General features: G+C 60.5%; 1 protein-coding gene across 1 annotated transcript; it reads left to right on the top strand.

Moving 5' to 3' along the window:
* Positions 1 to 27,383, top strand: UPB1 (beta-ureidopropionase 1). Its single transcript, XM_068989485.1, has 10 exons — positions 1 to 186; positions 5,962 to 6,133; positions 7,674 to 7,761; positions 11,962 to 12,056; positions 16,578 to 16,739; positions 18,453 to 18,622; positions 22,829 to 22,910; positions 23,996 to 24,038; positions 25,242 to 25,396; positions 26,998 to 27,383. The coding sequence occupies exons 1-10, from the start codon at positions 83 to 85 to the stop codon at positions 27,079 to 27,081; spliced, it is 1,155 nt and encodes a 384-aa protein (XP_068845586.1). The 5' UTR covers positions 1 to 82; the 3' UTR covers positions 27,082 to 27,383.
* The last annotated feature ends 142 nt before the right edge of the window (positions 27,384 to 27,525 follow it).

Genomic DNA, 27,525 nt, shown 5'->3' with positions numbered 1-27,525 from the left:
CACTGCCGCCTCCTCCGCCTCCTCCCCCCGGGGCGAAGGGCAGCAGGCCCTCTAGAGCTGGGCAAACGTGCGGACCTCAGCCATGGCCGGGTCCGGGTTTGAGTCGCTGGAGCGGTGCTTGGAAAAACATCTGCCACTCACAGAACTGCAGGAGGTCAAACGCCTTCTCTATGGCAAAGAGACCAGGTGCGTGAGCCCAGACGGGCCAGGCAGGGAGCTTGGGGTGGGGGTTGGGGGCCCCTGGGGCCAGCAGGTGTGGATCTGGGGGACCACACTGGGGGCTTCTGGGTCTGAAGGGCTCTGCAGGGGCGGTGGTGAATCCTGGATTGGCGAGCTGAGACCCTGAGTTCTATAGATGGGACCTCAGCTGCACAGCCCAGTGTGACCCTTAGAAGCCTGGAGGGAAGGACAGTTTTGCTCTTTTACGCTTTCCCTGTGATCACCCAGCTTTCTTTCCAGCTCCCAGTGACCCGCTCCTTCCCCGGCACCAGGCCTGTCCTCTGGCTGCTGTCTAGGTCGGCACCTCCAGCCAGAGCCCCCATCAGGCCCACTGGAGGTCCTGCCTCCCAGCTCCTGCTTCCCGCAGTGAGCGGCCTCTGGCGGGTCCTGGGATGGAGAGGCCTCTGAATCTGGTTGGCGAAGGGACCTTTCCCACTGGCAGGTCCCAGGAGTTAGTTTCCATGCTCAGAGCTAACCCCCAGCCTGCTGTGGGCATCGCTGGGACTTTCCAAGGGCAGTGCACTCTTGGACGCCGGCAGTGCAGGGCTGGAAGACACTTGCCCTTCTGCTCCTGTTTCTCTTTGGTCCACTTTTCTCAAAGCAACCAGAAGATGCAACTCATATCCTGTTTAAAACTCTATAAGGGATTCCCACGGCCCTTAGAATGAAATCCAAACTCTGACCCTACGCAACTCCTGACCAGACATCCTTCCACTTTCTTGCCCGTTTGTGGGCTCCCCCCATCCAGCCACACCACACACTCCCTGACCTCGTGGCAGTGACCTTGAAGCGCCTGGTCAGCTCCCCTGAAACTGGAGGGGGCTAATTGGACCAGAGGGTCCCAGCCACCAGCTCATGTGGTGTTCTGGCAGGGGTGGGGAGCGGAGCTCAGAGCCCCAGGAGCTTTCACAGGTAGTGGATAGTAAAGGGGGAGCTTTCGGGGTTAGCGTGGCGCAGAACTGTGTTCAGAGGGCTCTTCATCCCCGAAGAGGGTGCCTGGGACTGCCCTCCCTCAAGGCCCCTCCAGTGGGCTGGTGCTGGACTGCTGCCTTCCGTGCCGCCTGTGAAGGCTCGCGATGGGGGAACCTGGGGAACTGGGGCTCCTAAGGAGAGTGCCCTGAAGCAGAGAGTGTTTAAAGGTGAGGCAGGCAAGTTCCCCTGGGAGAAGACAGAGCTTGCGGGTGTCAGAGAGAGTGCTGGGAATAGAGAAGTTTCCCGCGTAGGTGACAGGCCAGGACCCGTTCTAGAGCTCAGGGTAACTTGGAAGAAGGACTCTGTGCACACATTGGGATCACTCCAGAGTAAGGAAGGATTGGCGTGGAAGCCAAATTCCGTTTATCAGTGACCACCAGGCCTCTTCCTGGGGCTTGGCTCACAGCAACTGAGTCAGTGGTTCCGCTTTCCATTCTTTCTATTCTCCCTCTTCTTGGTTCTGTTCCGCCCTGTGCTAAGCCCTTCCGAGCTTCACTCTGGGGTTTTAACCGTTTGTACTTATGATTGGGTGGGATTTGGCTCTGAACAGACTGCGAAGTGAAGATGGAAAATTACTCATTTAGAAGTTCGTCTGTTCGTGGAACTTTCCTGGAGGCCCAGTGGTTAAGAACCACCTCCAGTGCAGAGGGGATGGGTTCAGCTTCTGGTTGGGGACCTAAGATCCTGCATGAAAAGTGAAAGTATTATCCGCTCAGTTGTGTCTGGCTCTTTGCGACCCCATGGACTGTAAACTCTGTACATGGAATTCCCCAGGCAAAAATCCTGGAGTGGGTAGCCATTCGCTTCTCCAGGGGGTCGTCCCGACCCAGGGATCCAAGCCGGGTCTCCTGCCTTGTGGGCGAATTATTTACTCTCTGAGCCACCAGGGAGACCCCAAGATCCCACTTGCCTAGTGGCCAAAAAACCAAAACACAAAAGAGAAGCAACCTTGTAACAAATTCAATCAAGACTTTTAAAAAATTATCCGCATAAAAAAACGTATTTAACAAAGTCTTTTGTTCATTTCTCATGGGCCGACTTGGGTATGGCTGCCTCTGTGGGGGTCTGATGGAGTCCTCCCCTAGACTCCGCCTTCGCTCCACACAAGACCGGCTCCTCTCGGAGTGCTCACTGCCCCCAAGACCAAGGTGACGCTTGGCAAGCGTTTACTAAGTGAGTGAGCTAAATGGGCCTTTGCTTGTGCCAGACAGATGAAATCCCCAAAGAACATCAAGGCACGGTTTAAGACAGCCAGAACCAAGAAGCATTTATTCATTCAACAAACATTTATTGAGCATTCATTTTTGTCTCAGGCACCAGAGGTCCTAGGATGAGTTAGCCACGGTTCCTGCCCTCAAGGGGCTTCCATCTTTTGCTGGTTGTCCTGCGCTGCAAGGAGGCATGCAGGGGGAGCTGAAGGGGTGTACATGGACGGGGTTGGGGCAAGCGGGGGAGGCTTCTGGGGCGCCAGGCTTCAGCTGTGTCCTGAAAGAGACTGCGGAGTTGGTCCGGAGACAGGAAGGGGCTCCGCTGCTCCGGGCCAAGGCGCAGACAGCAGGGGACAGGCCCGTCTGGGGGCTGTGGGTGTAGGATCCTGTGGGGGCTCGCCCAGGAGAGGGGGCGGGAGTAGTCGGGGTGGATCCTGGGGGCGCCTCCTCTGCAGAGGAGGCAGGATTGTCCTGGTGGTGCTGGGAGCCTTCAGAGCACTTGCAAAGGGCAGGTGGATGGTGGGAAGGCCTAAACCGGGCAGAGTGCCTGGGGGCAGAGAGGGGGAAGGGCTCCGGAAGTCTCCACAGGCGGCGCGGCGGCCAGCCTGGCAGAGGGGGTGTGGCCCTTGGGTGGCCCGTGTGGGTTCACCTGATGAGGTGCAGCTGGGGGGCAGGCCGGCGCGGCGGGGGTGCTCTGACAAATGGCCCTACGCCGCGTGGCTTCAACCAAGGAATTGTATCCCCGTGGTTCTGAAGACCAGAAGCACAAAAGGCAGGGTGTTGGCCGGGGTACGGTCTTCCAAAGGTTCCGGGCAGCGTCCTCCCGAGGCTTTTCTGGTTTCTGGCGGCTTCTGGCATTCCTGGACCTGTGGTGGCATCACGCCGGCCTCTGCCTCTGATTCCACGCTCTTTTCTGCCCGTGTCTCTCCTCTGGGCCTTCCTTTTAAAACCCAGCACTGGCTTATTCGGACTCCCCCAGGTAATACCAAGTGATCTTATCTTGAGATCTTTAATGCCGTCTGCAAAGACCCTGTTTTTCCCCAAAAGTTCCCAGTCACGAGTTCTGGGTGTTAGGATGTTGGGCGTATCTTTTCTGGTGGAAGGGGTGCACAGGTCAGCCCACAGCCCGTTACAAAGACTCCAGAGAGGCGGTGGGCGCTGGCTTGGGGTTGTCCTAGAGACGGTCATTGCAGGTGAGTGGGTGGGTGCAGAGGGGAAGTCTAAGGGGCAGAGAAGGGGAGATTTTGTGGGAGACTCCAGAGGCAAGGATGTGAGGTTGCAGGACCCGAGGGCCAGTACCGAGGAGGCAGCTCAGACTGGGGACAGACTGTCGGGCGACTCAAGGAGGTCTGGAAGGGTGGGGACCACAGGGAGTCCAGGTGGCTTTAGCAGTCAGAAGGCTGCTGCTGCTGCTGCTAAGTCACTTCAGTCGTGTCCCACTCTGTGCGACCCCATAGACGGCAGCCCACCAGGCTCCCCCATCCCTGGGATTCTGGTGCTTCCTAAACAGGAGAGGAGAGACTCAAACAGCTGTCATGGCGACCTGTGGTCGGTCTGCAGGAGATAGGGAACGGCGCCCAACAGGTGTACAGCGCCAAGCGAAAGAGTGCCCGCAGAGGAGTGGAGCGCACAGAAGGGCACCTTTGTGCGTGTGACACACACGGGAAGAGGCTGGAAAGAAGCGGCAGACGTTGTTGAGGGGCTGTCTCCAGGCTCCGGGAGGGAGGGGAACTCGTTTGACATTCTCCACCGTTTGAGTTTTCTCTTTTTCCCCTCCCCATGAGGCTGTGTTTCTTTTGTAACAAAGCTCTGGTTTAATTATTTAAAATGCAGATCCATTAGAAGGGAAGGAGAAGTTCCAGAAGCCAGAGGTTGCCAAGGAAGCAGGGGCTGGGCTCCCTTGGGCAAGGCCTGCCTTGACCCCAACTGGAAAGGGGTCTGTGGGGCCAGGACAGGAAGTGATGGGCTTTCCTTCTTGGAGTCGTAAGTGAGGCCCTCAGGGTGGGGGCCTCAGCCACCAGGTGAGGGGCAGAGAGCCCACTGCAGGCACCAAGGGAGGGCTGAGGGCAGCAGAGAGCCCACGTGTGAGGTCCTGGTCCGTTGGCTGGGCTCTGTCCGCCGCGGCTGTCTGTCGCCCCACCGCCTCCGTGAGCCGAGCCCCTTGGTGGAACCAGGACACGGTTGGGGGGTGCATCTTGAGGGCCAGGTGGGTTCTCCAGGAGGAAGTGGGGCAGGGCCGGGTAGGCCAGGATATCAGGAGGGCAGGGAAACCCTCCAGGAGGTGGCCCCAGGCCTCGGGGCCGGGTGTCCCCAGGGAGCTGGGGTGGGGCGGGCCGGCCAGAGGCTGCAGGACCAGCTTACACCTAGGGGGCTTGTGGACCTCCAGCGAGCTTTCCCAGCCAATGTCTTCCTCCTGGCTGAGGACGGGCCGCTTGCCCGGCCCCCCGCTGCAACGGTGACTTGTCCTGGGGGGCGGGGGACCGCCTCTGAGGCCCCCACGGCAACAGGAGGCACGGTGTGGGCTTTGCAGCTATTTCTAACCTGTCGCAGTGCACGGAGCCCTGACGAGTTTGAAAAGCAGGCTGACTGTCAGGGCGGAACCCAGCTCTGAGCTGTCAGGGAGCCGTCACGGAAAGCGCCTGGCAGGGGGGCGGTGGCAGGGGGGCTCGGGCTGACAGGGCTGTGATTTTGAAAGAAACGTCGTTAAGAAAGGAGTTCAAAGTGGGAGAGGAGTATTATTAGATGACGGCTGTCAGGCAGCTTTCTGAGGCATTCTCGGGGCATTTCATAACCCTCTCGCCCCCTAGATGGTCAGCTCTTCCTGGGCCCTCTCCTGCAGGTTCCACCCCTGGGCGGGGGCACGGAGCGGGCATCAGCGTTTGCCCTTTGGCCCGTGGTCACTTTGGCAGGAGGCTTCATCAATAATCCACTTGCCTCTGTTAATAAACCACACACCGGGAGGAGCCCTTCAGCCTCTGGTCTGGATGCCTGGGCCCCCCCTCGCCCGTCCGGCACCGGGCCGGGAGCTGCCCTCTCCGCTGGGGGTCCTGGCAGGGCAGGGGTCCCCAGACGCTCGTGACCCTCCTCCCTGCTATCAGTCCTGGCCTCCTGCTCGCCTGTCTCCTTACAACCTGCTGTGACCCCCAGCTCACAGAGCCCTCTGACTCCAGTCCTCAGATGTTTGGGGGACTCCGTCCCCTCTCACCTATGCTGAGACTTTAATCCCCGCCCCTGATTTCAGCAGCTTGAACATCAACCTCTTGCCTAGGTTCCCTGCCGCCTCGTCCCCCTGCCCTCCTCTGTGGGGCCTAACCGCTTGGCCTGCCGGCTCCAGAATCCGGGTGAAGCCATTCTCCGCCCGCCAGGGCCCTTGGGGGTGGGGTGGTCTCCCGTCCTGCAGCCCCGCCCCAGCTTCCCACACGTGGTAGCGGCCCTGGCCAGCTCCTGAGCCTTCCTGCCGGGTCGCCGCATGCACCCCTTCTCGGCTGGAGGAGCGACTGCGGGTGTCATCAGGTGCTGCGGACCCACTCAGCTCATCTGCCCTCTGCCTTCCTGCATCTAGGAAGCTCGACCTGCCCAGCGAGGCTCTCGAGGCCGCCTCCAGAGGGGACTTCGAGCTGCAGGGCTATGCGTTCGAGGCCGCCGCGGAGCAGCAGAGAAGGCCCCGGACCGTGCGTGTGGGGCTCGTTCAGAACAGGATCCCGCTCCCCGCGGACACACCCGTGGTGAAGCAGGTAGGCCTCTCCCGCCTGTAAGACTCGGCCACGGTCCCCACTGGCCGACCAGCTGCTCTGCCCTGGTGTGCCCCCCCGGTCTTCCAGCCACGGTCCCCGCTGGCTGATCAGCTGCTCTGCCCTGGTGTGTCCCCCCCACCCCAGCCCTCCAGCCACGGTCCCTGCTGGCTGACCAGCTGTTCTGCCTGGTGTGCCCGCCCCCGGCCCTCCAGCCACGGTCCCCGCTGGCCGACCAGCTGCTCTGCCCTGGTGTGGCGCTCCCCCCACTGGCCCTCCAACCGTGTCCCCTGCTTTTCTTTCTTTGGCCCCTACTGCTGTCTCCGCCTCCCTCTCCTGGGATGGAGCTCAAGTTGCCAGGGAGGAGGCCACCCTCGGGTTCCTGCGCTCTCTGTTGGAACCCTGCCTCTTGGGCTCCGGCCAGCACAAATGTCTGTCCAGCCCGTGTGCCTCTGCCTGGCTCCTCGGTGCAGGAGTCACCCGCGCAGCCTCCATCGGGTTGCAAATCTGTCTCCTTGGCCAGTCCAGGTTGTCAGGAGGTCATGGCGGGGCAGAGACGTGGTCCTTACCTCCCCGCCCGCCTCCAGCATCTAGGAATGCGCTCCCAGCCCAGCCTCTGCAGGGCCCTGTAGGGGCGATACCCGGTGTCTCTGGGTTTCAGCCTGGCCCCACCAGGTTCCGCTGGTCTGTCTCTAAACAAAAACACTTCCAAATGTCTCCTGGGAGCCAGACAGCGGGCTGAGGACACGGATAATTTGAGGATGCCTCTCCTAAGGAGCTCGTGGGGTCATGGGACGGGAAAGCCCGGGGGAGCGGCGCTGCTGTCAGGGTGCACGTAGGCTGGGGTCAGCCCAGGTACCCCGATTCTAGCCCCCACCATGGACGACACGTGAGAACACACGCTGGGCAGGTCAGGTCGGGGGGAGGGAGCGTGTTCTGGTAGATGGCGCAGCTGGGCGTCCTCGGAAGGTCGGGAACACGCGGGGACGGAGCTGGCAGGACTGGGCATCCCCACAGCTGCAGACGCAGGGTGTCCTGAGTGACCGGGGTCCCAGGGCTGGGGGCCAAAGGGGGAGGTGACCCAGGGGACGGCTCTGGTGTGTGCTGGGCCCCTCTCTCAGCAAGCAGCTCACATCTCAGCAATGCCACGAGGCGGGCAGCCTTCTCCCTATTCTCCAGACAGGGAAAACCCAGGGTCAGCGAGGCGGCGTCCAGAGCCTGAGGGACCCCAGGGCCTCTGCCCCTCCACCTTTGCCCATGGCTTCGGGCCCGAGGACTGTCCCCCATCCCAGAACCTCCCACCCCGCGCGTCTTCCTGGAGCGGGCCCGGTGGGGGATGGGGGTTAAAGTTGGCCTTAACCAGTAGAACCCGAGGAGAAGGAAATGGCAGCCCACTCCGGTGCTCTTGCCTGGAGAATCCCAGGGACGGGGGAGCCTGGTGGGCTGCCGTCTATGGGGTCACCCAGGGTCGGACGCGGCTGACGCGACTTAGCAGCAGCAGTAGAACCCGATGGGCTCTCACGCTCGCTGTTTGACTTGCCAGGTCACCGCCCTGCACAGACGCATGGAGGCCGTCGTGGAGGTGGCTGCCATGTGTGGAGTCAACATCATCTGCTTCCAGGAGGCGTGGAGTAAGTCCCTTTCCCGACGCTTTCTCTGCCGCTTGCACAACCGCACTGTCTTACCTCCACGACGAGAGCATCTGCTGCTGCTGCTGCTAAGTCGCTTCAGTCGTGTCCGACCCTGTTCTGCTTTCTGTCCCCGCGCATTTGACGGCTCTGGGGCTCGTGCCACTGGAATCCTGCAGTGTTTGGCCCTCGGTGTCTGGCTGGTCTTGCTGAGCGTCGTGTTTCAAGGCCCGTCCCTGTTGTTGCGAGTGTGAGACTGCCCTTCCTTTCCGTGGCCGCATAATATCCCATTGTTTGGATGGATCCCGTTCGCTTCCTCTTTCTCCCACCCCCTTCTTATCTTTAGTGGCTTGAATAATCCTTGGTGCATGACAGGTGCTAAAAATATTTGTTGGGTGGTTTAACCAACTTCTTCTCTTTCTTGGAAAACTCCCACTCATCCATCAAGGCTTAATGTGGACACACCCTCTCCTTTGGGGGGTCCTGGGAGCTCCCCTGCACAGAACTGAGCACCCCACCAGGTTCCCATTGAGGGTCCCATCTCGGCTGGCATCTCCTGAGGGCAGGGCAGTTTACCACATAGTAAACCCAAGCCCCTGACCCCTCACAGGAGCACTATCCGCCCTCCTAATAACATCTGGCCTTATCATATGATTTCACTTCAATTCAACAACCTTACTGACCCTAGGTCTAACAACAAATATACTTAAAATATACCAGTGATGACGGGGCGGGGTCTAAGTCCGGAGCGTGCCTTGAGGAGTGCTGGTTCAGTGAATGGGGGACCCCCTTTTCCCTCTGATTTGCAAAATGTGGTTAGAACTTTGCAGCCAGCCTCCCCCAACCTGCCTTCCACATGCGGCTTTTGAAAGTTTGTTTACACTACAGGGGTTGTGAAAACAGGAAAAGAAACCATTCAGATGGAAATGGAGAAATGTGGAGAGCTTAGCAGCCTGAAACGAAATCGGAAAGGGAGGTCTTATCCTCTTGGGGCCCTTGAGTCTCTCCTAATGCTCTGAAAGCTGCGAGTGAGCGGTCATTAGGGATCTTTCTTTGTTATCAACAGCGTTCTTGTTGGCTTCCTTAAAATAGCTCATCCATCTTCACCCAAGGAGCCTGGGGAGTCTTGAGCCCGATGCCGAGGCCCCCGGGGCTGCTGCTGGCAGAGTCTGCTGCCCACTTCGCTGCCTCCGTGGGCCACGTCCCGGGTGGCCGAGATGGTTGTGGTGCCACCGTCGTCCCAGGTTGCCAGGGCCTGGAAGGGACTGGGGAGCCTGGTGCCCCGCTTCCTCCTCTGTGGGATGAAGAGTCACGCTCACTTCACACGGGTATCGGGACAGGCTGCCTCTCATCAGGCCTGGCACCGTGCTGGGCACGCAGCCCGGGTTTGGGAAAGACTGTGACAACCTAAAAAAACAAGTGCACCACGTGAGAGTTAAGTTTTATTGGGGGCAATACGAGGACTGCAGCCCAGGAGACAGCCCCTCAGACAGCTCTGAGAAGCTGCTCCGAAGGGGTAGCGGGAGAAGGCCAGTCTCTGTGTGATTTTGGTTACGGGGGAGCGTACGCATGTGTTTTTCTGGTGGAAAGTTTCTGCTGGTCTCGTGAAGCTTCTGTTCAGGGGGAACAGTCGTCACCACGAAGGATTCTCGTGCTTTTCTAGACACGAGGGCATACAGGAGCTGGCGCGTAACATCAGCCTCTGAGAACACCTACCTCCCTGAAGCCCTGTCCTGCCAGTTTCCCGGGGCAGAGTGCCCCGTTTCTGCTCCGACAGTGAACTCCTGCAGGGGGGGCTGGGGGTCAGCAGCTGCCACAGCACAGTCATCTACTCTTTGCAGAGGTACATGGCAAGCCCCCCATGCAGGTGCCAATTTGTGGTCGCCAGTTGATGACAGTGAGGCCACACACGCCCTGTGCAGCAACCAGGTAAAGGCCTCCTCGCCACATCCCACGGCTTTCCCACAAACCTTCGCTGCAGGCCGGTCGGTTTCAGAGCTCTCCAGCGGCATTAACACTGTGCAAATGCCAAGTAAATAGTTGCCCCTGTGTGGCAACCTCAAGTTCTGCTTTTTTGGAATGTTGTGGCTTTTTTTTTTTCAAACATTTTCCACCCTCAGCCGGTGGGGGAACCCACAGGTACAGAGGGCCAACTCTGCACGGAATTGGTCCAAAGAAGGAATTCAGCGCTCCAAGTCACGAAGGAAAAGACAGCAGCTCGGCAGGAAGTGGGCAAAGGGTGCGGAAGCGATCACCTGGAGGATGAGTCCAGAAGAGCCAGTGACCACGCGGCCGGGGCTCCAGCTCGCGGGGAACCAGGAGAGCGCCAGCAGACCAGCGGACGTGGAAGCGTGCGTGCGAGGTGGCGGAGCACGCTCGGCTGGAGTGCGCGCCTCCCTGGTGCCTACCCGCTGCCGGCCCCCTCCACCCCCACAGGGGAAACCTCCGCTGAGAATCTGGTGCCCTGGCATTCTTTGAATTGTTACCGCACGTGTGTGTACCTGCTTCTTCTCTTTTTTAAAGCACACAAACCTCAGTGAGTTATGAACCTTCCTGCTGAGCTGGCCCTCTCGATGGTGGGGCATCATCTATCCAGAGAGGACAGAAAGCATGCTTTTATCCCCGGAGAGCGCTCAGCCCATCCAGCATGTCCCAGACTTCTGCTGGGGCCATTACACGAACGGCTTTCCTCGTTCCTGAAGAGGCCTCAGCCCCCGGGAGGAGGAGCATTCCTGTGGACGTGGGAGGGGACGCTCGGACACAGTCTCCAAGGAGCCTCGGCTGTGCTCTTAGCAACCTGCAGGTCGACCAGCAGTTTCTGGCTGTATCTTGTACAGAATTGTTCCACGTATGGTTTAGCCGCTAAATTGTGTCTGACTCTCGCAACCGCATGGACTGTAGCCCCCAGGCTCCTCTGTCCATGGGACTTTCCAGGCAAGAGTCCTGGAGTGGGTTGCCATTTCCTTCTCCAAGGGGATCTTCCCGACCCAGGGCTCGAATGCACGTATCCTGCGTTGGCAGGCGGATTCTTTACTGCTGAGCCACCAGGGGCCCCTCTGTGTGTGTGTGGTTGACCTTTCGGTAGCATAGACATAGAATAAAGTGACCATTTTAACCATTTTTTTGGTGGCTTCAGTTACGTAACATTCAGCGCACGCACATTGTCGTGTAACCATTGCCACCGTCCGCATGCAGAGCCTTCTCACCTGCCCACTGATGCTCCAGCCCCTTGAACAGCAGCCCGTCGTTCTGCGCGCCCCCCAGGCCCGGCACCCGTCCTTCCGCTCTCTGTCTCCGTGAACCTGCCTGTCCTGGGCGCCCCATGTGAGTGGACCCGTGCAGCGCTTGTCCTTCTCTGTCTCCCTTATTTCACCGCACGCAACGTCTTCAGATTCATGGGGTTGCAAAGAGTCGGACACGACTGAGCGACTGAACTGAACTAATGTCTTCAGGGTCCACCCATGTTGGAGCAAGTGTCAGAATTTCCTGCCTTTTTAAGGCTGAATAAGGTGGCTCAGCGGTAAAGAATCCGCCCGCCAACGCAGGATACGTGCATTCGAGCCCTGGGTCGGGAGGATCCCCTGGAGAAGGAAATGGCCACCCGTTTCAGTATCCTTGGCTGGGAGAATCCCCATGGACAGAGCAGGCTGGCGGGCTACAGTCCACGGGGTCACAAAGGGTCGGACGTGCCTGAGCACACAGCACAGTATCCCACCGAGTGGGTGGACCGCCGTCCAGCCATTCGTCCGCGGGTGGACCCGGGTCGTTTCCGTCTTCCACCGAGTGGGTGGACCGCCGTCCAGCCATTCGTCCGCGGGTGGACACGAGTCGTTTCCGTCTTCCACCGAGTGGGTGGACCGCCGTCCAGCCATTCATCCGCGGGTGGACACGAGTCGTTTCCGTCTTCCACCGAGTGGGTGGACCGCCATCCAGCCATTCCTCCGCGGGTGGACCCGGGTCGTTTCCGTCTTTCGGCTGCTGTGAGCCTGGGTGTGAAAGCGTTTGTTCAGCTTTCTGCTGCAAGTGTGTCTAAGACCGTAGGCAGGATGGCTGGCCTCTCCCCTAGAAGCCGGGAAAGGGGAGGGTCTGCCCGTCGTCCATAGCCGGGGGTGGGCTCAGAAGGCAGGCCCCCCACACCAGGCCGAGGGGCCCCCTCAGAGGCCCTGAGCCTGGGTGTGACTCTGGCCTTTCTCCTCTCCACAGCGATGCCCTTTGCTTTCTGTACGAGAGAGAAGCTTCCGTGGACGGAATTTGCCGAGTCAGCGGAGGACGGGCCCACCATCAAGTTCTGTCAAGAGGTAGGATGTTAAGCGGCCTTCAGCCGGCAAGCCAGCCCTGGGGGCGGCGGACACGTGCGGGTCAGAGCGGGGCTGCCGCGGCGGGGTGGTCCTGCCCCAAGGCAAGTGCGCCCGCCTGGCTCTGGTTTTGCAGATAAGAGTAGATAAGACTATTTATTGCCCTTTTTTTTCCTCAAGTGTCCTTTCACTTGAAATCAGTTTCAGAGCCGGAGGGGCCCTTCATGCCTTTTTAGAAAATGACATTAATGAATTCATGTTATTCGTGGCTGCGCTAGGCCTCCGTTGCTGCGTTGAGGCGAGTGGAGGCTCCCTCGAGCTGGGCCCCCTGGGCCCCAGGGGTGCCGGCTCCGGCGGTGGCCGTTCCCGCTGCTGTCTGGAGCACGGCCTCTGTAGGGAACAAGGTATAAAGAAGGTTGAGCAGTGCTTGCAAACGAGACTCTCAACCAGGGCTGAACATTCTTGCAAACGAGATGTTCAGCTAAGAATCCTGTTTGTTCCCATGGGAAAAGAACATTTCTTGCACACAAGGATGTTTCTCTGATTCCTCAAAAGGAACAGACCCTGGGACAAAACGGATTCCAAGTTGATAAGGAAGTTCCCCAAAACAAAGTCTTAGCTGCAGTAAATAAGTCAAGGTAAAGGTTATCTCGCCCTGCGCCTGCGCACTGTATAGTCTCGGAATCATAGTGCTTGGCAGCTTGCCCTGTAGGTTGTTGTGCAAGGGATATAAAATAAAGCAGCTGTAAGAAGCAAGTGTTAAAAGATAAAGATTCAAACCACTCTGCAGGGTTGGTGTTTCATTCCGTCGCCAGCAGGCCTCACTAGTCGGGGTGCACAGGTTCAGTTGCTCTGCGGCAGGTGGGATCTTCCCCGACCGGGGATCGATCCCGTGTTCCCCGCATTGGCAGGCCGATTCTTCCCCACTGGACCCTCCAGAGAAGTTCCCCGTCGTGGCTTTTTAAGTGAGGGAGCTGCAGCCCGCAGAGGCGGCCTGGGGGTGACCTGCCCAGAGCAGGGTCTGCAGCCGGCAAGGGGCGGCCCTGGCACCTGGGGACTAGGGTCAAGCCCTTGTCCCTGGCCGGAGCCCTGTACCCCACTTGCTGGGGCCTGACAAGTGTGGCCCGTCTCATCAGTGTAGAAACCGGGCCTCATTTTTCTTTATTTAAACCTCATAGTGTGTTCCAAGATTCTGTTTCTACGCATTGTCCAGGAAGGGCAGCTGTGTGGAGGCAGAGAACAGGTCGGTGGCTGCCAGGGGCTAAGCGGGGAGAAGGGGTGAGCAGGGATGCTCACGGGGATGGGGTTTCCGCTTGGGGCGTCGAAAACTTTCTAAAATTAGCTTGTGGTGCCGGTTGCGCAACTCTGAGTGTGCTGGAAACCACGGACTGCTGCCCTTTGAAGCGATGGACTCTATGCTCCTTGAACTGTCTTCATGGAGCGGCCACCCCAAAAACCCCCATGACGTCCCTCATGGTGGCTTATGCTCACTCTCACCTCGGAAAACTCCCGTCATTCCTACGGAAACTTCGGGGCTTTTGGAGCAGCGCTGTGACCACAGTGATCCTGTCAATACCGAGCCGTGACTCCAAGCAGCCCTCTTCTCAGGCTGCAGGGGGACGCCTCCCAGCCACTGGGTCAGTTCTGTGCCTCAGACAAGAAGATGAGAAGGACGGGGTGGGAAGTGATCGCAGACGGCGTGCCTGAACCAGGACGGGAGGAAGAAAGGGCAGAAGGAGGATGGGAGTGCGCTGGTCCAGGGTACCCGTGTCCACATCGAGGGCCCCAGGGCCACGGCCGCCCCTGCGTGGCTCCTGGCATCCTGCGGTCACCGTCCTATCGCTGAGGTCGGGGGTAGCAACGGGCTGAGCACAGATGACTGGCTGGGGCTGCTCCTCCTGGCCCCCAGATCCTGCAGGTCTCATTTGAGACAAAAGGAATCTGGTATCCAAAAGTTACATTTGGTTGGGTTCTGGGTTTCTGGGTTTTTTTGGGTAGATGAGACGTATGATTTTTTTTTCCTTTTTTTTTTTTGGCTGTGCCAAGAGGCATGTAGAATCTTAGTTCCTCAACCAGAGGTTGAACCTGTGCCCCTGCAGTGGAAGTGCAGTCTTAACAACTGTGCTGCCAGAGAAAGCCCTGGTTTTCTCCTTTTTATTGTGCTAAAAGGGCTTCCCAGGTGGCTTGGTGATAAATAATCTGCCTGCCAATGCAGGAGAGGAGGGTTGGATCCCTGGGTTGGGAAGATCCCCCGGAGGAGGAAATGGCAACCCGCACCAGTATTCTTGCCTGGGTGCTGTCAGGGACGAGGAGCCTGGCGGGCTGCAGTCCACGCGGTGGCAGAGCGTGTGGCGTGCCTGAGCACGCACACTGCGGCAGAAACCATGTCACCGGTCACCTCAAGCACTCCTAGGCATCCCGGTCAGGGGTGGTGAGTGCCTTCACAGTGTTGCGCGACAGGCCTCCAGAAGTCGTCGTCTTGCAGGCCTGAAACCCTCCAGCCATGTATCAACCCCACTCCACCTCCAGCTGCGGGCACCTGACCCGCTTGGTCTCTGTGAATCTGACTGCTTTCGATGCCCCACCTGAGTGCACGTCTGCAGTGTCGGTCCTTTTGCACCTGGCTGGTTTCACTTGGCATGACGTCCTCAGCTTCATCCACGTCAGAGACCACAGCCACTTCACCTGTGGGCCAGGACCGCCTTCCTTCTTAAGGCTGGACAGCACTCCGTTCAGTCCATCCTAAAGGAAATCAACCCTGAATGTTTGTTGCGAGGACTGATGCTGAAGCTCCAATATTCTGTCGACCCGATGCAAAAAGCCAGCTCATCAGAAAAGACCCTGATGCTGGGAAAGATCGAAGGCAGGAAGAGAAGGGGGCGGCGGCAGAGGATGAGCTGGTTGGATGGCATCACCGACTCGATGGACATGAATCTGAGCAAGCTCCGGGAGGTAGTGAAGGACAGGGGAGCCTAGTAGGCGACAGCCCATGGGGTCACAAAGAGTTGGACACGACTGAGCAGCTGAACAAAATGACAGAATACTGCACTGCAAGCAGGCGTGAAGCCGCTCAGTCGTGTCCGACTCCTTGTGACCCCAGGCACTGCAGCCCGCCAGGCTCCTCCGTGCGTGGATTTTCCAGGCAAGAGCACTGGAGAGGGGTGCCTTTGCCTGCTCCGGCTGGGTGCGCACGCCACGCTCTCTCTGGTGGGGTTGCCCCCTCCCTTGGCTGGCGTGAGCAGCGCTGCTGGCGGCACGGGTGAGCACTCTCACTCTCCCGCTCAGCTGCCAGCCCTGTGGCGCTTGCGTTTAACTCCGTGAGGAACCCAACAGCATTTATACTCCTGCTGGCATTTTATGAAGGTTCCCGCTTCCCCACACCCTTGTCAACGCTCCTTATCTGCTTTTCTCGTTTTGCCTCGTTGTTGCCTCCGGGTCTGAAGGTCTGTGGGAAGTGGCGTGAAGGCTTGCTTTTATTTTATTTGTACTGCGGGGTCTGTGATCTTTGTCGAGGGGTCACAGGGTTGGAAAACGTTAAGACTTTGCTCTCTGCACCCTTTAGAATTAGGAAATCAGCCTTAGCCACACTAGAAAGGTCCCCAGGGCTATGTTCAGTGTTTCAGAAATCCTGATATAACCCGTATACTGCTGATATAAGCCCAGGCTCATGGAAATGTCAAGTGATTTGATTCTGACTAGAACTGTTTAAGTGTAGACTGCTTAAGAATTGGGAGAGTGGGACTCCCGTGACGGTCCAGACGTCCAGACTCTGCACTCCCCGTGCCGGGGGCAGAGCTCAGCCCCTGCTTGGGGAGCTCATATCCTGCACACCAGCTGATCCCAGGCCAATATTACGTACAACCAGCGACCACCCGCCGAAGTGTAAACCACAACAGCACAGAGAACGCAAAAACGCAGCCGGTGGGAGACTGAAGCGCTCTCTCCTAGATCTTGGATCAAGGAGAAATCAAGGACGGAATTCCAGCATGTCTGGGAGGAGAAGATTGTACGGACATGTCATATTCAAGCAACGCAAACTGATGGCATCGAATCGTGCCCCATGAAAAACACATCTAAAATCAGAATGAAGTATCTCGCCTGTTGGCGCAGACGACGTCGTTCGGTCACCAAGTCGTGTCCCACTGTTTGTAACGTGGCACACAGTAAATGAGGTGAAGAAACGGTTCTTCTCGCTTGTAGGACGCATTTCAGGTCTTTGGGGAGATCCAGAAGTGGGATCGGGGGTCCTGGGGTCGTTCTGGGTTTACTTTTGGGGGCGTAGCCCTACTGTTCCCCACAGCAGCTGCACCGGCCGTCCACTCCCAGCGGGGGTGCCCGAGGACGAGGCCGGTTCCTGTGTAGCTAAGCTTGGGCATCAGAACAGCGCTGGCATTTGGTCTTTAAAAGGACAAGCGTAGAGAGAGCGCGGAGCCCAGACGTTATCTAGGAGGACCCTCGAATCCTTCTGTAAAAACGTCCGATGCGTGCTTTGAAAGGAGGGTGGCGCCATGTCTGTTTTTCCAGCTGGCGAGGAAGCACGGCATGGTGGTGGTGTCCCCCGTCCTGGAGCGAGACTCGGCCCATGGGGACGTCCTGTGGAACACAGCTGTGGTCGTCGCCAGCTCCGGAGCAGTCCTAGGCAAGACGAGGAAGAACCACATCCCCAGAGTGGGCGACTTCAACGAGGTGAGCCACCCCGCCTGGGCCCGTGAGCAGCCCGGCCGCCGCATGGTGCGACTTCCCCGCGTCGCCCTGCCTCACGCGGGCGGCTGGGGTACGGTGGGCGTCCCGGGCGAGTCCCCACGTCTCTTTAGCACAGAGGGCTATGTTCTTGCATACATTAATATTTTTAAAAATATAACCCGAGTTGGCCTCCTGGAATGCTTCTTGAAAGTAAGGAGCATGTTTTCAGGTCTACTATGACCTTCTGCTTTTCTGGATATTCATTCTGTTCAGTTTTTTTGAGAGTTTGGTATTGAAACTCCAGCTAAAAATCTTAGTTTACTTAAAAAAAAAAATTGTAAGCTGTATGTCACTTTGTCCTCTATTTCCCAAGTCTCCCGTCAGTGTGTTACCACACTGCCATCATTTAAAAAATAAAGAGGGGAAGGAAAGCAGCGCATGAGGTAAGACCAGAACCGACGGTGCACACGCATGAAGCGATCGCCGGGCCCTGCAGGCCCTGAGCGCCTCGTCCGTCAAGGTCTAGTCCCTGTTTGGGGGTGGGGGGATCCTTGTCTGGGGCTCCCCCGGGGTCCGAGTGTCAGGTGGCCGTGAGGGCTGCACGTCTGAGCACAGGTGTGTAGGCTGGGGCTTCGGCCCATGCTCAGGGCCTAACTGGTTGGCTGTCCTAACTGGTTAACGCCCATCGTGGGTGGAGGGAGGTGGACGTTGGCTGGCAGGAAATGGACCTCACCTAATGCCTGAGATCTGAAGTCTGAGCTGGGTCTGCAGTAAGTACAGCTGTTCAGGGTGTGATGCCCTCTGCCCTCCCCAGCTGTGAGGGTCCCAGCTGCTCCCAGGCCGGTCGGGCAGACGTGAAGGGGTGTGCAGAGCTGGCCGAGGCCCCCAGAGGAGAAAGAAGCACCCAGCGTGCCCCAGGGACCGCTGGAGGTGGGGGGCAGCGAGACGTGCCCCCGAACCTGCTCACTCTGGGCTTAACCCTGAGCTCCCCGCAGAGAGTGACGGGCTCGTCTCGGTGCACCAGGACCTGCTCGCATGTCCACGCGGTGCACACATCCTGGCTGCTGCCCAGCTCGGCCGAATTTTGAGGTTAACAGGAGGAGGCAGAGGCAGGGAGCGGGACCTGCGTGGGACCCTGGCCGGCACCCCGAGGGGGCTGGCAGAGTTGCCAGGACTGTGTCCTGCCTACCGGCCATGGGAGGCGTCCTTGCCCCCAGGCAGTGTGTCCAGGGAGGCCCGTGGAACAGGGCACTCCCGCGGAGGAATTCCAGTCTCAGATCGGCCTTGGTGGTGGCTCAGATCACACACGATGGCGTGTGCCCCCACCTCACGCCGGCGGGGTACAGATGGCTGGTGAGGACGTTGACCACACGCCTCAGCCCCTAGTGGTGCTGGGATGAAACCTCACCCAGTTTATCCTTGACAGACCGCGGGGAGAAGCTCTGGGGGCTTTCTGCTGCGTCACCGCAGGTCTGCGGGCAAGTGCTCCAGCCACGGTGCTTTCCCCTCGGGCGAGCTTGCTTGTGTTGTGCCTGGTTTCAGGTTTGGGTTTTTTTTTTTTTTATTTTTAGTTTAAGTGGTCTGAAATTTTGGAGTTTAGAGTCATACCAGGAGTGTCCCTTCGGGAGGACGGGCGATGTTTTCATTTTCTGTTAAGCCTACGAAAAGGGAAGCTTGCCGGCTCTGAGCATCCGTCCGCGGCCCTCTGTCTTCCAGTCCACATACTACATGGAGGGAAACCTGGGCCACCCCGTGTTCCAGACCCAGTTCGGGCGGATCGCCGTCAACATCTGCTACGGGCGGCACCACCCCCTCAACTGGCTGATGTTCAGCATCAACGGGGCCGAAATCATCTTCAACCCCTCCGCCACCATTGGCGCGCTCAGGTCACTGGGCCCAAGGGGCTTGGCGGGGGCCCGGGGCCGGGTTTCGGGGCGCAGAGGCGGGTTGGGTGAAGAGCAGGCAGGTGACCACTGGGATGTGCAACGTCCCCGAGCCCCGGGACGGTGAGTGCTAGGGTCAGCCAATTTAGGCGTCCGTTACAGTCCCCGCCTCGAAGAGCTGAGGGGTCTCCCCAGGTGGTGCTACGTGGTCACGAACCCACCTGCCGATGCAAGAGACGCAGGAGATGCGGGTTCGGTCCCTGGGTCAGGAAGACCATCCCCCTGGAGGAGGGCAGGGGAACCCACCCCAGTATCCTTGCCTGGAGAATCCCCACGGACAGAGGTGGCTGGCGGGCTGTAATCCCCAGGGGTCGCCCAGACTCGGACACGCCATACTGAACAGCAGTGCCCTGCTGCGAAACGCCGTCCTGGCAGGGCCTGCTGGCAGGATTTGGGAAAGCTCCCCTTCTAAGGGCCGGAGCATCGGGGGTTACCCAAGCAGCTTTGGCTCCCCTCCCGTCCGCGCGGGCGGGCGACGACGGAGGGGTCCGAGCTGAGAGGGTCCTTGAGAGATCAGTCAAGGGTCTCTGCCACCTGCGTTTACCCAGCCACGTGGTGTTAGCCTTATCCCTGAGCAGACAAAGCTGCTGTCACAGGGCGGGGGGGCGGGCTCCGGGGCCTCCCCGGGGCGCTCGCTGGGCTGCAGTGACCGGCACCGGCGCCCTTTCGTAGCTTCGCCCTCCCCAGCAGCGCGTGGTTTCCAGCTTTGCCTCATCAAGGAGCAGGAGAGCTCCGGGCATCCGTGCGAATGCCTCCCTCCCCAGCTCGCTTCCCCCAGAGCATTCCGGGGTCTGCCGTGTCATCGGGGCGGCGGGGAGGGTGGCGGGTGTCGGGAGGGGGAGTGTCCATCCCCAGTGGAGGGGGCAGCTCGGGGGCAGCCTGCAGTCCCCTGGGGGCCCACCCTGTCACTCCTGCCCTCGCTCACCACAAGATTTCCGAAATTTAAATGTGGGGACATAGCCGTCATTTCACCTGGAACTTGCTGCTGAAAGTGGGGCCCTTCCCTCCGCGCACTGATCTGCACGGCCGTCCCTTACAGAACGACCCCGTCCTGTCTGTGTCTGGGGGAGGGGGCACTCTTGGGCACAAGGGGGGGGTCACGTCTGGGGTCTCCTCCCCACCCCCAGAGAGGCAGCGGGCAGCGTGGCCAGTGTGACAACGTCCCCTGAGAGCTGTGAGGAAGAGTGGGTCCTGGCCGTCCAGCCAGCAAGCCTGGACAGACGCCCCGGGCCACGCCGCGGAGCAGCCACGTGTTACACAGCAAGCTGCATCACCCAGAGGGGCCCCTGAAGCCAGTGCCCCCGGTGCACAGCCGCGCGCAGGCTGGGAGGGACACAGCCGTGGCCTGGACTCAGATGTCACCTCTCTGTCCGAGCACTTCTGGGCTTTTATCAGCCCCAGTTAAGCAAACAGAAGCTGCTCAACATAGAACAGGTGTGATGGCTCGTGACCTTGGCTTGTGAACTGCTGTCTGTCTTCCTTCCTTGGACAGCAGTGGTCCCACCCACTCGTGCCCTCCAGGGAGGGTGTGTTTCTGCTGGCAACTGAAGTGCTGAAGGGTCTTTTGGAAGCCCCACGTCTGAGCACCTCCCATAGCGTTCACCCCGCTCAGCCGCTCAGTCATGTCCGACTCCGTGCAACCCCATGGACTGTAGCCCACCAGGCCCCTCTGTCCATGGGATTCTCCAGGCAAGAAGACTGCAGTGGGTTGCCATCTCCTCCTCCAGGGCATCTTCCCGCCGGAACCGTGTCTCCCGTATCTCCTTCCCGCTGAGCCATGGGGAAGCCCTTACTCCCTGACCAGATAATTACAGCCTGAAAACCTTAGCTTGAGGGCACTTTGGCGAGAGCAGAGGAGCTTCCTGCGTGAAGTTGCTCAGGGCCATGCGATGGACAACAGGGAAAAGCTGGAAGGAAGAGAGCGCTCACGGTCAGCTCCTCTCCCCCAGTGGATATCGCCCAGCCGTCCTGGGGCTGACACAGCTCCATGATCCCCGCCTGTGAGCAGAAAGGACATTTCCAGGCTGGGCTCAGAACCCTGCCGAGACTCTCCTTGCCGAGGATGGCCGTAGAGTGTGGAAAACGGCACAGCAGGAGGTTCGCTAGGATGGGGGGACGCAGGGCGAGTTTCCTAAAATACTGAAGGGTTGTTTGTGGAATCGATGCTGAGGGTTTACAAGCAGGAGGCCCGGCAAAGACCCACCAGCTGCACAGCAGCCTCGGCTCGCAACTTCTAGAAGCACCCATCCCCTTCTCTGACATCTCCCACCTCCTGTATCAGCACCCCTCCCCACACACACACGCCCGTGCGCGTGCAAACACGTGTGTCGTCGCGGGAGTGGGCAAGGTGTCCGCACGTAGGGTCCCCCAGTTCCGAGCACCCAATGGAGGCACAGTGCGGTTTGATGAACCGAGTCACCGTGAGCCCTGCAGCCGAGTGGTCAGAGGGTTCCGCCCTCCCACCCTTCCCCACTGTGGCTGATTTCAGGGGCCGGTGCACCCCGCCCGCCCGGCCCGGCCCGGCTCTCAGGAACCTCCAGCCTCGTCTGAGAGCCTCGGTGTCCTGCCGGCCGGGGGTTGGGTCCTGGCCCCTCACCCTCCCTGGAGAACTGCAAGGTGTGTGTTTCCTGGCGCCTGCTCCACACCTGTCTATTTAATTCCCGAAAATGTCAGCGACGGGCGTGTTGCTGTAAAAGTCCTTTCTTAAAAGTCTTGTCAGCTCAGCCGAGCAGCTGGGGGGAGAAAACCAGGAAAATGAGTCCCTCCGTCAAGGCTGGAATTCTTGTTCCCCCTCCAGACTCGTGAACGCTGCTGAGAATTAGGCTTGTGACAAGCACCCTCCCACCCCTCCACCTACTCCCCGGTCTCAGCCAGGTGCACGCTGACAGGAAGGCTCCGGGGCCCTCCGCTCCCAGGCACCCCGTGCTTCTGAGTGGGCTCGCAGCTCTGCACCCAGAACCCCGACGGCACTGTTCCTCAGACCGCCAGTGGCCAGCAGGCCTGCTGAATTCCACGGCACATTTTGCTGGTGGGCTGCGGACGGACAGGTGTCCGCAGGAGCAGAGTTTCCCACGGAGTCCCCCCACCCCTGCAGGCGCTGGACTCGGGGAGCTCAGCTGTGCCCGCGTGGGGATGTCCCCGTCCTGTGCCCATAGGAGAACCAGGGTGGGGGGCTCTGCTTCGAGGCTCAGGGTTCAGAAGAGGGAAATGGGGGGCAGCTCAGGGGAGGTGATGCCCGCCTTCAGCCTGAATTCCTCTCAGGTTTACTATTTGCTGGCCCTGAAATCTTGCCCCGCAGAGACAGATGGCTTTGCAAAGCGGCATGACAGGGCTCCCCCTGGTACCTCCAGTGGTAAAGAACCCGCCAGCTGAGGGTTCGACGCCCCCCTACCCCAGGTCTGGAAAATTCCCCTGGAGGAGGAAACGGCAACCCACCCTAGTACTCTTGCCTGGGAAATCCCGTGAACAGAGGAGCCCGGTGGGCTACAGTCCATGGGGTCGCAGAGTGTCGGATATGACTTGTACTACAAGGGTAGGGGCTGGGGGCACACAGGCCCCCAGGCCCCCAGCTCCCTTCTGATGTTTACTGGCCTGGGGGGCGGTTCCTGACCCCACCTGGGAGGAGGGAATGAGGCAGAAGCAGCAGCTAAGGGGGTCCTGCCAGGTAGCACCCCCTAACCCGCCAGACGCTTCAGCTGCCGAAGAAGGGGACGGATGTTTCCTGAAGCCGTGAGCTGATGCTTGTCTGCACAGCCTCCCTTTGGCGAAGCGTCAGAAAAGGAAACTTAGGGCGAGGATTTCCTTTTTTTTTTTTTGACCGCATCCATGGCCTGTGGGATCTTAGCTCTCCAACCGGGGATTGAACGCGTGCACTCGGCAGTGGGAGAGTCTTAACCGCTGTGCTGCCTGGGGGGCCCCAGGGCGAGGCTTTGATCCAGGGCTGCCGCTGGTGCGTCGGGTGCCCTCCACACGGCTGCTTCGGCCCGAGCCGGGGACGAGCTGGCCTGGTGGTGGTGGGTGTGGGGTCGCCCGTGGGCGCCGTGAGCCCCGCGGCAAGACTGGCACCTCGGCCGCAGCTCAGGGCCGAGCGTCCGCTGAGTCAAAGGCTGGGCGGTCGGCAAGCTGGCTCCTCTCCTTCCCCTCGCACAGTGAGTCCCTGTGGCCCATCGAGGCCAGGAACGCAGCCATCGCCAACCACTGCTTCACCTGCGCTGTCAACCGCGTGGGCCAGGTGAGTCCCTGAGGCCCAGCCTCCGGGGGCAGCCCCGGCAGGGGAGGGGATCGAGGGGTGAGGCCGGAAGCCCAGCCGCTCCCCCGGCAGAAGCCAGGCGGGAGGAGCGGCAGTGGCGGGGGGCCCGGGAGGGGACCCCGGGGTCGCACCCCCTCTGGGCACACACGCCCCACACCCCGGGGTCCCGGCACGGGGAGCCTGGCCGGGCCTGTGTCCGTGAAAGCTGGCACTGCTCACGCCCTCTTGTGCTTGCGGCTGAAGTCATTTTCAAAGGCTCTCAGCCCATGACCACAGCCCAGTACCTGCCTTCTTCCCGTCCTCCCCCAAACCTTGACCTCAGGCACCGAAAGATTTGAGGACAAACACCGGGTATTTATTATGGAACAAATCCTCTTCCGCATTCTTGCTAATCAGATGTCAGACTCTACTCAGAGCATCTGATCAGCCTGAGATAGCCCTGAGTGGGTCAAGAGACTTGGTGTTTTAACCAGCCCGTACGTGGCGCCCCCTCCTGGCTGGACGCGCAGTCTTGGGGAAGGCATCGAGAGCGGGTGCCCCTGCTGCCTGCGCTGGCCCCAGGCTGGGCATTGTGAAGCCCCAGATGCCCTCCACGGCCCCAGAGAGCCAGTCTCCACAACGGCTTTCTCTTCTCCCAGCAGACGATAAGCTCCCGAAGGCAAAATCGGGGTCTTTCCCCCAGGGCTGGTCAGATGCCCGGCTGGCCGGGGGGCTGGGACTCGGGGGGCACAGTTCCATCAGGCCGGTCCACATGGCTGTGCCTGTCCTGGGTCCCTCGCCCCGGCTGACTCTGACGAGCGTCCCGCCAACGCCCCCTAGAGGTGTGTCTTGTGCGTGCAGGCTAAGCCGCTTCCGTCGCGTCTCTTTGCGACCCCGTGGACTGCAGCCCGCCAGGCTCCCCCGTCCCTGGGCTTCTCCAGGCAGGAACACGGGAGTGGGCTGCCATTTCCTCCTCCAGGGGACCTTCCCGACCCAGGGGCCGAACCCACGTCTCTTGCGTCTTCCGGCGCTGGCAGGAGGGTTCTGCACTCCTAGCGCCAAGTGTCTTACCTCGGTTTCATTTCCAGGAGCACTTCCCAAACGAGTTCACCTCTGGGGATGGCAAGAAAGGTGCGTCCAGCTGACTTTCCGTGGGGCTGGTTTGGGCGGGGGAGAACCTGGCTGTCCCTTCTCCATCTGCTGTCTCCCAGCAGGACCCACCCCACAGACCGTGTCTGCACACCTGCCCCCTGCCGCTCTCGTGTGGACCCCAGATGAGAATGGAGTAGGGACAGGGGTGGAGATGGGCCAAGCCGTGGGGGCGCCCTCTGTGAGCTCCCTGAAATAGGGGTGCATATCCCACCCTGCATACCACACCCCTCACCGCCCAGCTGTCCAGGCGCCCCCGGAGCCCAGCATGGCTGCCTTGGGTTCCTACCCACAGCTTGTTTGGCTCTGCGGGCAGGGCTGGAATCCACCACGCCCGGCCCCTCCTCTCTGGCCTGGAATGTGGGAGGGGGCCACCCCCATCTCCAAGGAGGTGTCTGGGAAGCAGAGCGGGGCTGAGCAGGCGTGCCTCTCACAGCAGTATTTCCTGAAAGAGCTCAGATCCCCCCACTCGAGGCCTGGGAGACCGGAGCCTCTGGCCCTGCGGAGGGTCTGCCGGCCCTGGGCGGCACCCGCACACTCCCCGCACACCTTCGGGGTGGCCGGCACCCCGCTTTACTGGTGAGGGGCCCGAGGCCCGGAGGGGGATGAGGGCGACACGGCTGGGCGGGGGCGAGCTCACCGTGGGGGCCACGTGACTCCCTTGGGCCGCGGTGGCTGATGCTGGGGACCAACATCTCTGCCAGGGAGGCCTGTAGACCGGTTCCCGGGGTCGGGACCCCCTGGTGGTCCAGGGGCTGAGACTCCGCATTCCTGCTGCGGGAACTGGGTTCAACCCCCGGCCAGGGAACAGGATCCAGCATGCCGCAACTACAAAAATAAGCAAACAAACTATACGCATATATGTGTGCGTATCAGAAAAACAGCATTTTAATCTCAGTTTAAAGATCCCACGTGCAGCACCTAAGACCCAGCGCACCCAAACACATAATAGAAATAAAGCAAAAATAATAAAAAGAAAGGTTCCCGAGGCAGAGGGGAGGGCGTTGAGGGCGACTTGCAGCCAGCGGCCAGGCGTCCAGGCCTGACGGGGGAGGCAGGTCCTCAGGGCCGCAGCAGCTGCTGGGTAGAGTGTGGGGGCCCTCGTCCTGGGCATCTCCCCCACGTGGGTACAGAGACCACCCGCGTCTGCATGCGCTCACGGGCCTTGCGGTTGCTGCCCTGCAGCTCACCGGGACTTCGGCTACTTTTACGGCTCGAGCTACGTGGCGGCCCCGGACGGCAGCCGCACCCCCGGGCTCTCCCGCACCCGGGATGGGCTCCTGGTCGCCGAGCTGGACCTCAACCTGTGCCGGCAGGTGAACGACATCTGGGGCTTCAAGGTGGGTGTCCAGGCCCCTGCTCCTCCGCGCGGCCCGGCCCGCTCCCAGCACCAGGACTGCGTTGCTCCGGGTGGCCTGAGGGCCAGCTGTGTGGGCCCCCTCCCCGAGCTGCACAGAAGGCCGGAGGCTGGGGCCTGGGAGGGGAACCACGGGGTCAAACGCTGCCGGGGCAGCAGGCCTCGATGAATCCCCCACTCATCTGACTGATTAGATTCTGGGCGCCTCCGAGCAGGTTCATCTCAGTTTCACCCGTCCAGAGAGTAGAGTGGCTTGGCCTCACTAATCCTCTTTACCTTCCCAGGCACTCGCACTTACCACAGGATGAGTGCGCGTGTCTGGCTCTGCCCGTGGCCAGGCCCCGAGGCTGGGCCCGGACAATGGAGGGAAGCGGGTCAAGGAGGGAAGTGGGCCTTGGCGGTGCCGCTGCCTTGCGAGCCACTTCGGCTCCCTGCCTTACGCGCCCGCTTGTAAAACAGGAGGCCTTGGGGGCCTGACACCCCGTAAGGAAGGTGGCGGGTCTCCAAGGCTTGTAAGTGCCCGCCTCCCAGAGCGGGATGCTTGCGGCCTGGGACCCCCCCACCCCGGAATACAGCGCGTCAGGCACACAGCTGGAGTGTCGCCGTGTTAGCCTCCCGGGGTGTTTCCACCAACTCCGCACCTGCTTCTCAGCGCAGACGTCACATCATCACGATGGGATGCCGGCCCAGCGCTCCTGGGCGGGGGCGGGGGTGGGGGTAGGGGTGGGGTGGGGGTAGGGGTGGGGTGGGGGTGGTGCCGGGGGCCAGCCAGACGTGGGCTCCAGGCCCGAGACTCCTGTTTCTGTGAGCATGGGTCCTTGGGCACATTCCCTGAGTCCCAGGGGACTGAGCAACAGGGCGCTGCCCACGCGAAGGTCTCCTGTCTTTCGTCCTCCTGGGAAGCTTAGATTAATGCCGGATTCCTCACGGATGGGAAGCGGGAGCCAGAGAGCTGAATGGCTTCTCATTAGTAACTTTCTGAAAGCGGAAGCCGTCCTGGCTGTGATGACGGGCCCCCTGCTCCTGTCAGAGCCTTGGGAGGGAGGGGCGGTGGGAAGGACGGGGTGTGAGCGCCCTGGGTGGGTGTTCCTGCCGCGCCCCCAGCCTCTCCCCAGCCGCTGTGTCCAGGATGAGACGCCGCGTGCAGTGGGTGGCCCTCCAGAGCCAGGCCGCCGGGGTGTGGATCCCGGGGACCCACTGCTGCCAGCGATCGGCAGCAGGTCAACCCCTCTCGGGTGGAGGCGCGGGGGGCAGGACGGCCCCCCTCCCCCTGCCTGGGAGCCCGCCACGCCTTCTGGTGGAAGATCACAGAGGTGTTCCAGCAGGAGGGGCCGGGGGCGTGAGTCACGGCGGCCTCAGTGATCTTCGCCACCGCCCCGGAATCGGGGTCGGAGGGGTCACACCGGGGTTGGGGCGGGGGTGGCGTCTCCGAATCCCAGCCTGAGACCGTCCTGGCCTCCAGCCCGCCTTCCGGTCGCATTTCTGTCCCACAGCTGCCCTCTAGTGGCAGCAGGTGAGGTGCGCGAACGAGGGCGGTTAGAATGAAACGGGAACCACTCCAAGTCCTGCTGTTTTCGCTTTCAGATGACGGGCAGATACGAGATGTACGCTCGGGAACTTGCCGAAGCTGTCAAACCCGACTACACCCCCAGGATTGTGAAAGAGTAGCGGCCGGCCCTCAGCCCGTGCCCGCCAGGGAGGGCACCTCTGCCCGCAGTAGACGGGCCAGGGGCCAGGCTCTGCTGTGTCTGGGCTCTCCCTGCGGACTCCCCGGTGGCGCTGCTGTGCCCGGGCGGGCGGGCTGGTGCACGAGCACCGGGTTTCCTTCTCCAGGGATGAAAGCGTTTGGGGGCCGGGTGGAGAGGAGTGTTTCACAGCACGGTGGGTGTGCCAGAGCCGCTGAATCTGGTCACTCTGGTCACTTTGAGGTGGTTAAACTTTGTTGGGTGAATTATATAATGCAATTAAAAGATGATCCCAGGCGCTGATTGTGCGGGATGGTTTGAAGCGAGACCGATGGGGGACTTGCCTGGTGGTCCAGTGGCTGAGACTCCACGCTTCCACTGTAGGGCAGGGCCGGGTTCAACCCCTGCTCGGGGAACTGAGATCCCA

The sequence above is a fragment of the Capricornis sumatraensis genome, chromosome 17 (genome assembly GCF_032405125.1).
Source record: "Capricornis sumatraensis isolate serow.1 chromosome 17, serow.2, whole genome shotgun sequence".
NCBI lineage: Eukaryota > Metazoa > Chordata > Mammalia > Artiodactyla > Bovidae > Capricornis > Capricornis sumatraensis.
Note: the sequence above shows the minus strand (reverse complement) of the source record. Positions and strands in the feature narration are given on the sequence as shown.

What these genes read in the sequence shown, in the direction of transcription:
- UPB1 (XM_068989485.1), top strand. Translation starts at nt 83, where the DNA reads ATGGCCGGGTCCGGGTTTGAGTCGCTGGAGCGGTGCTTGGAAAAACAT. An exon ending in ACACACCCGTGGTGAAGCAG is followed by an intron (nt 6,134 to 7,673) that starts GTAGGCCTCTCC and finishes TTGACTTGCCAG; the next exon opens with GTCACCGCCCTGCACAGACG. An exon ending in GAGTGGGCGACTTCAACGAG is followed by an intron (nt 16,740 to 18,452) that starts GTGAGCCACCCC and finishes TCTGTCTTCCAG; the next exon opens with TCCACATACTACATGGAGGG.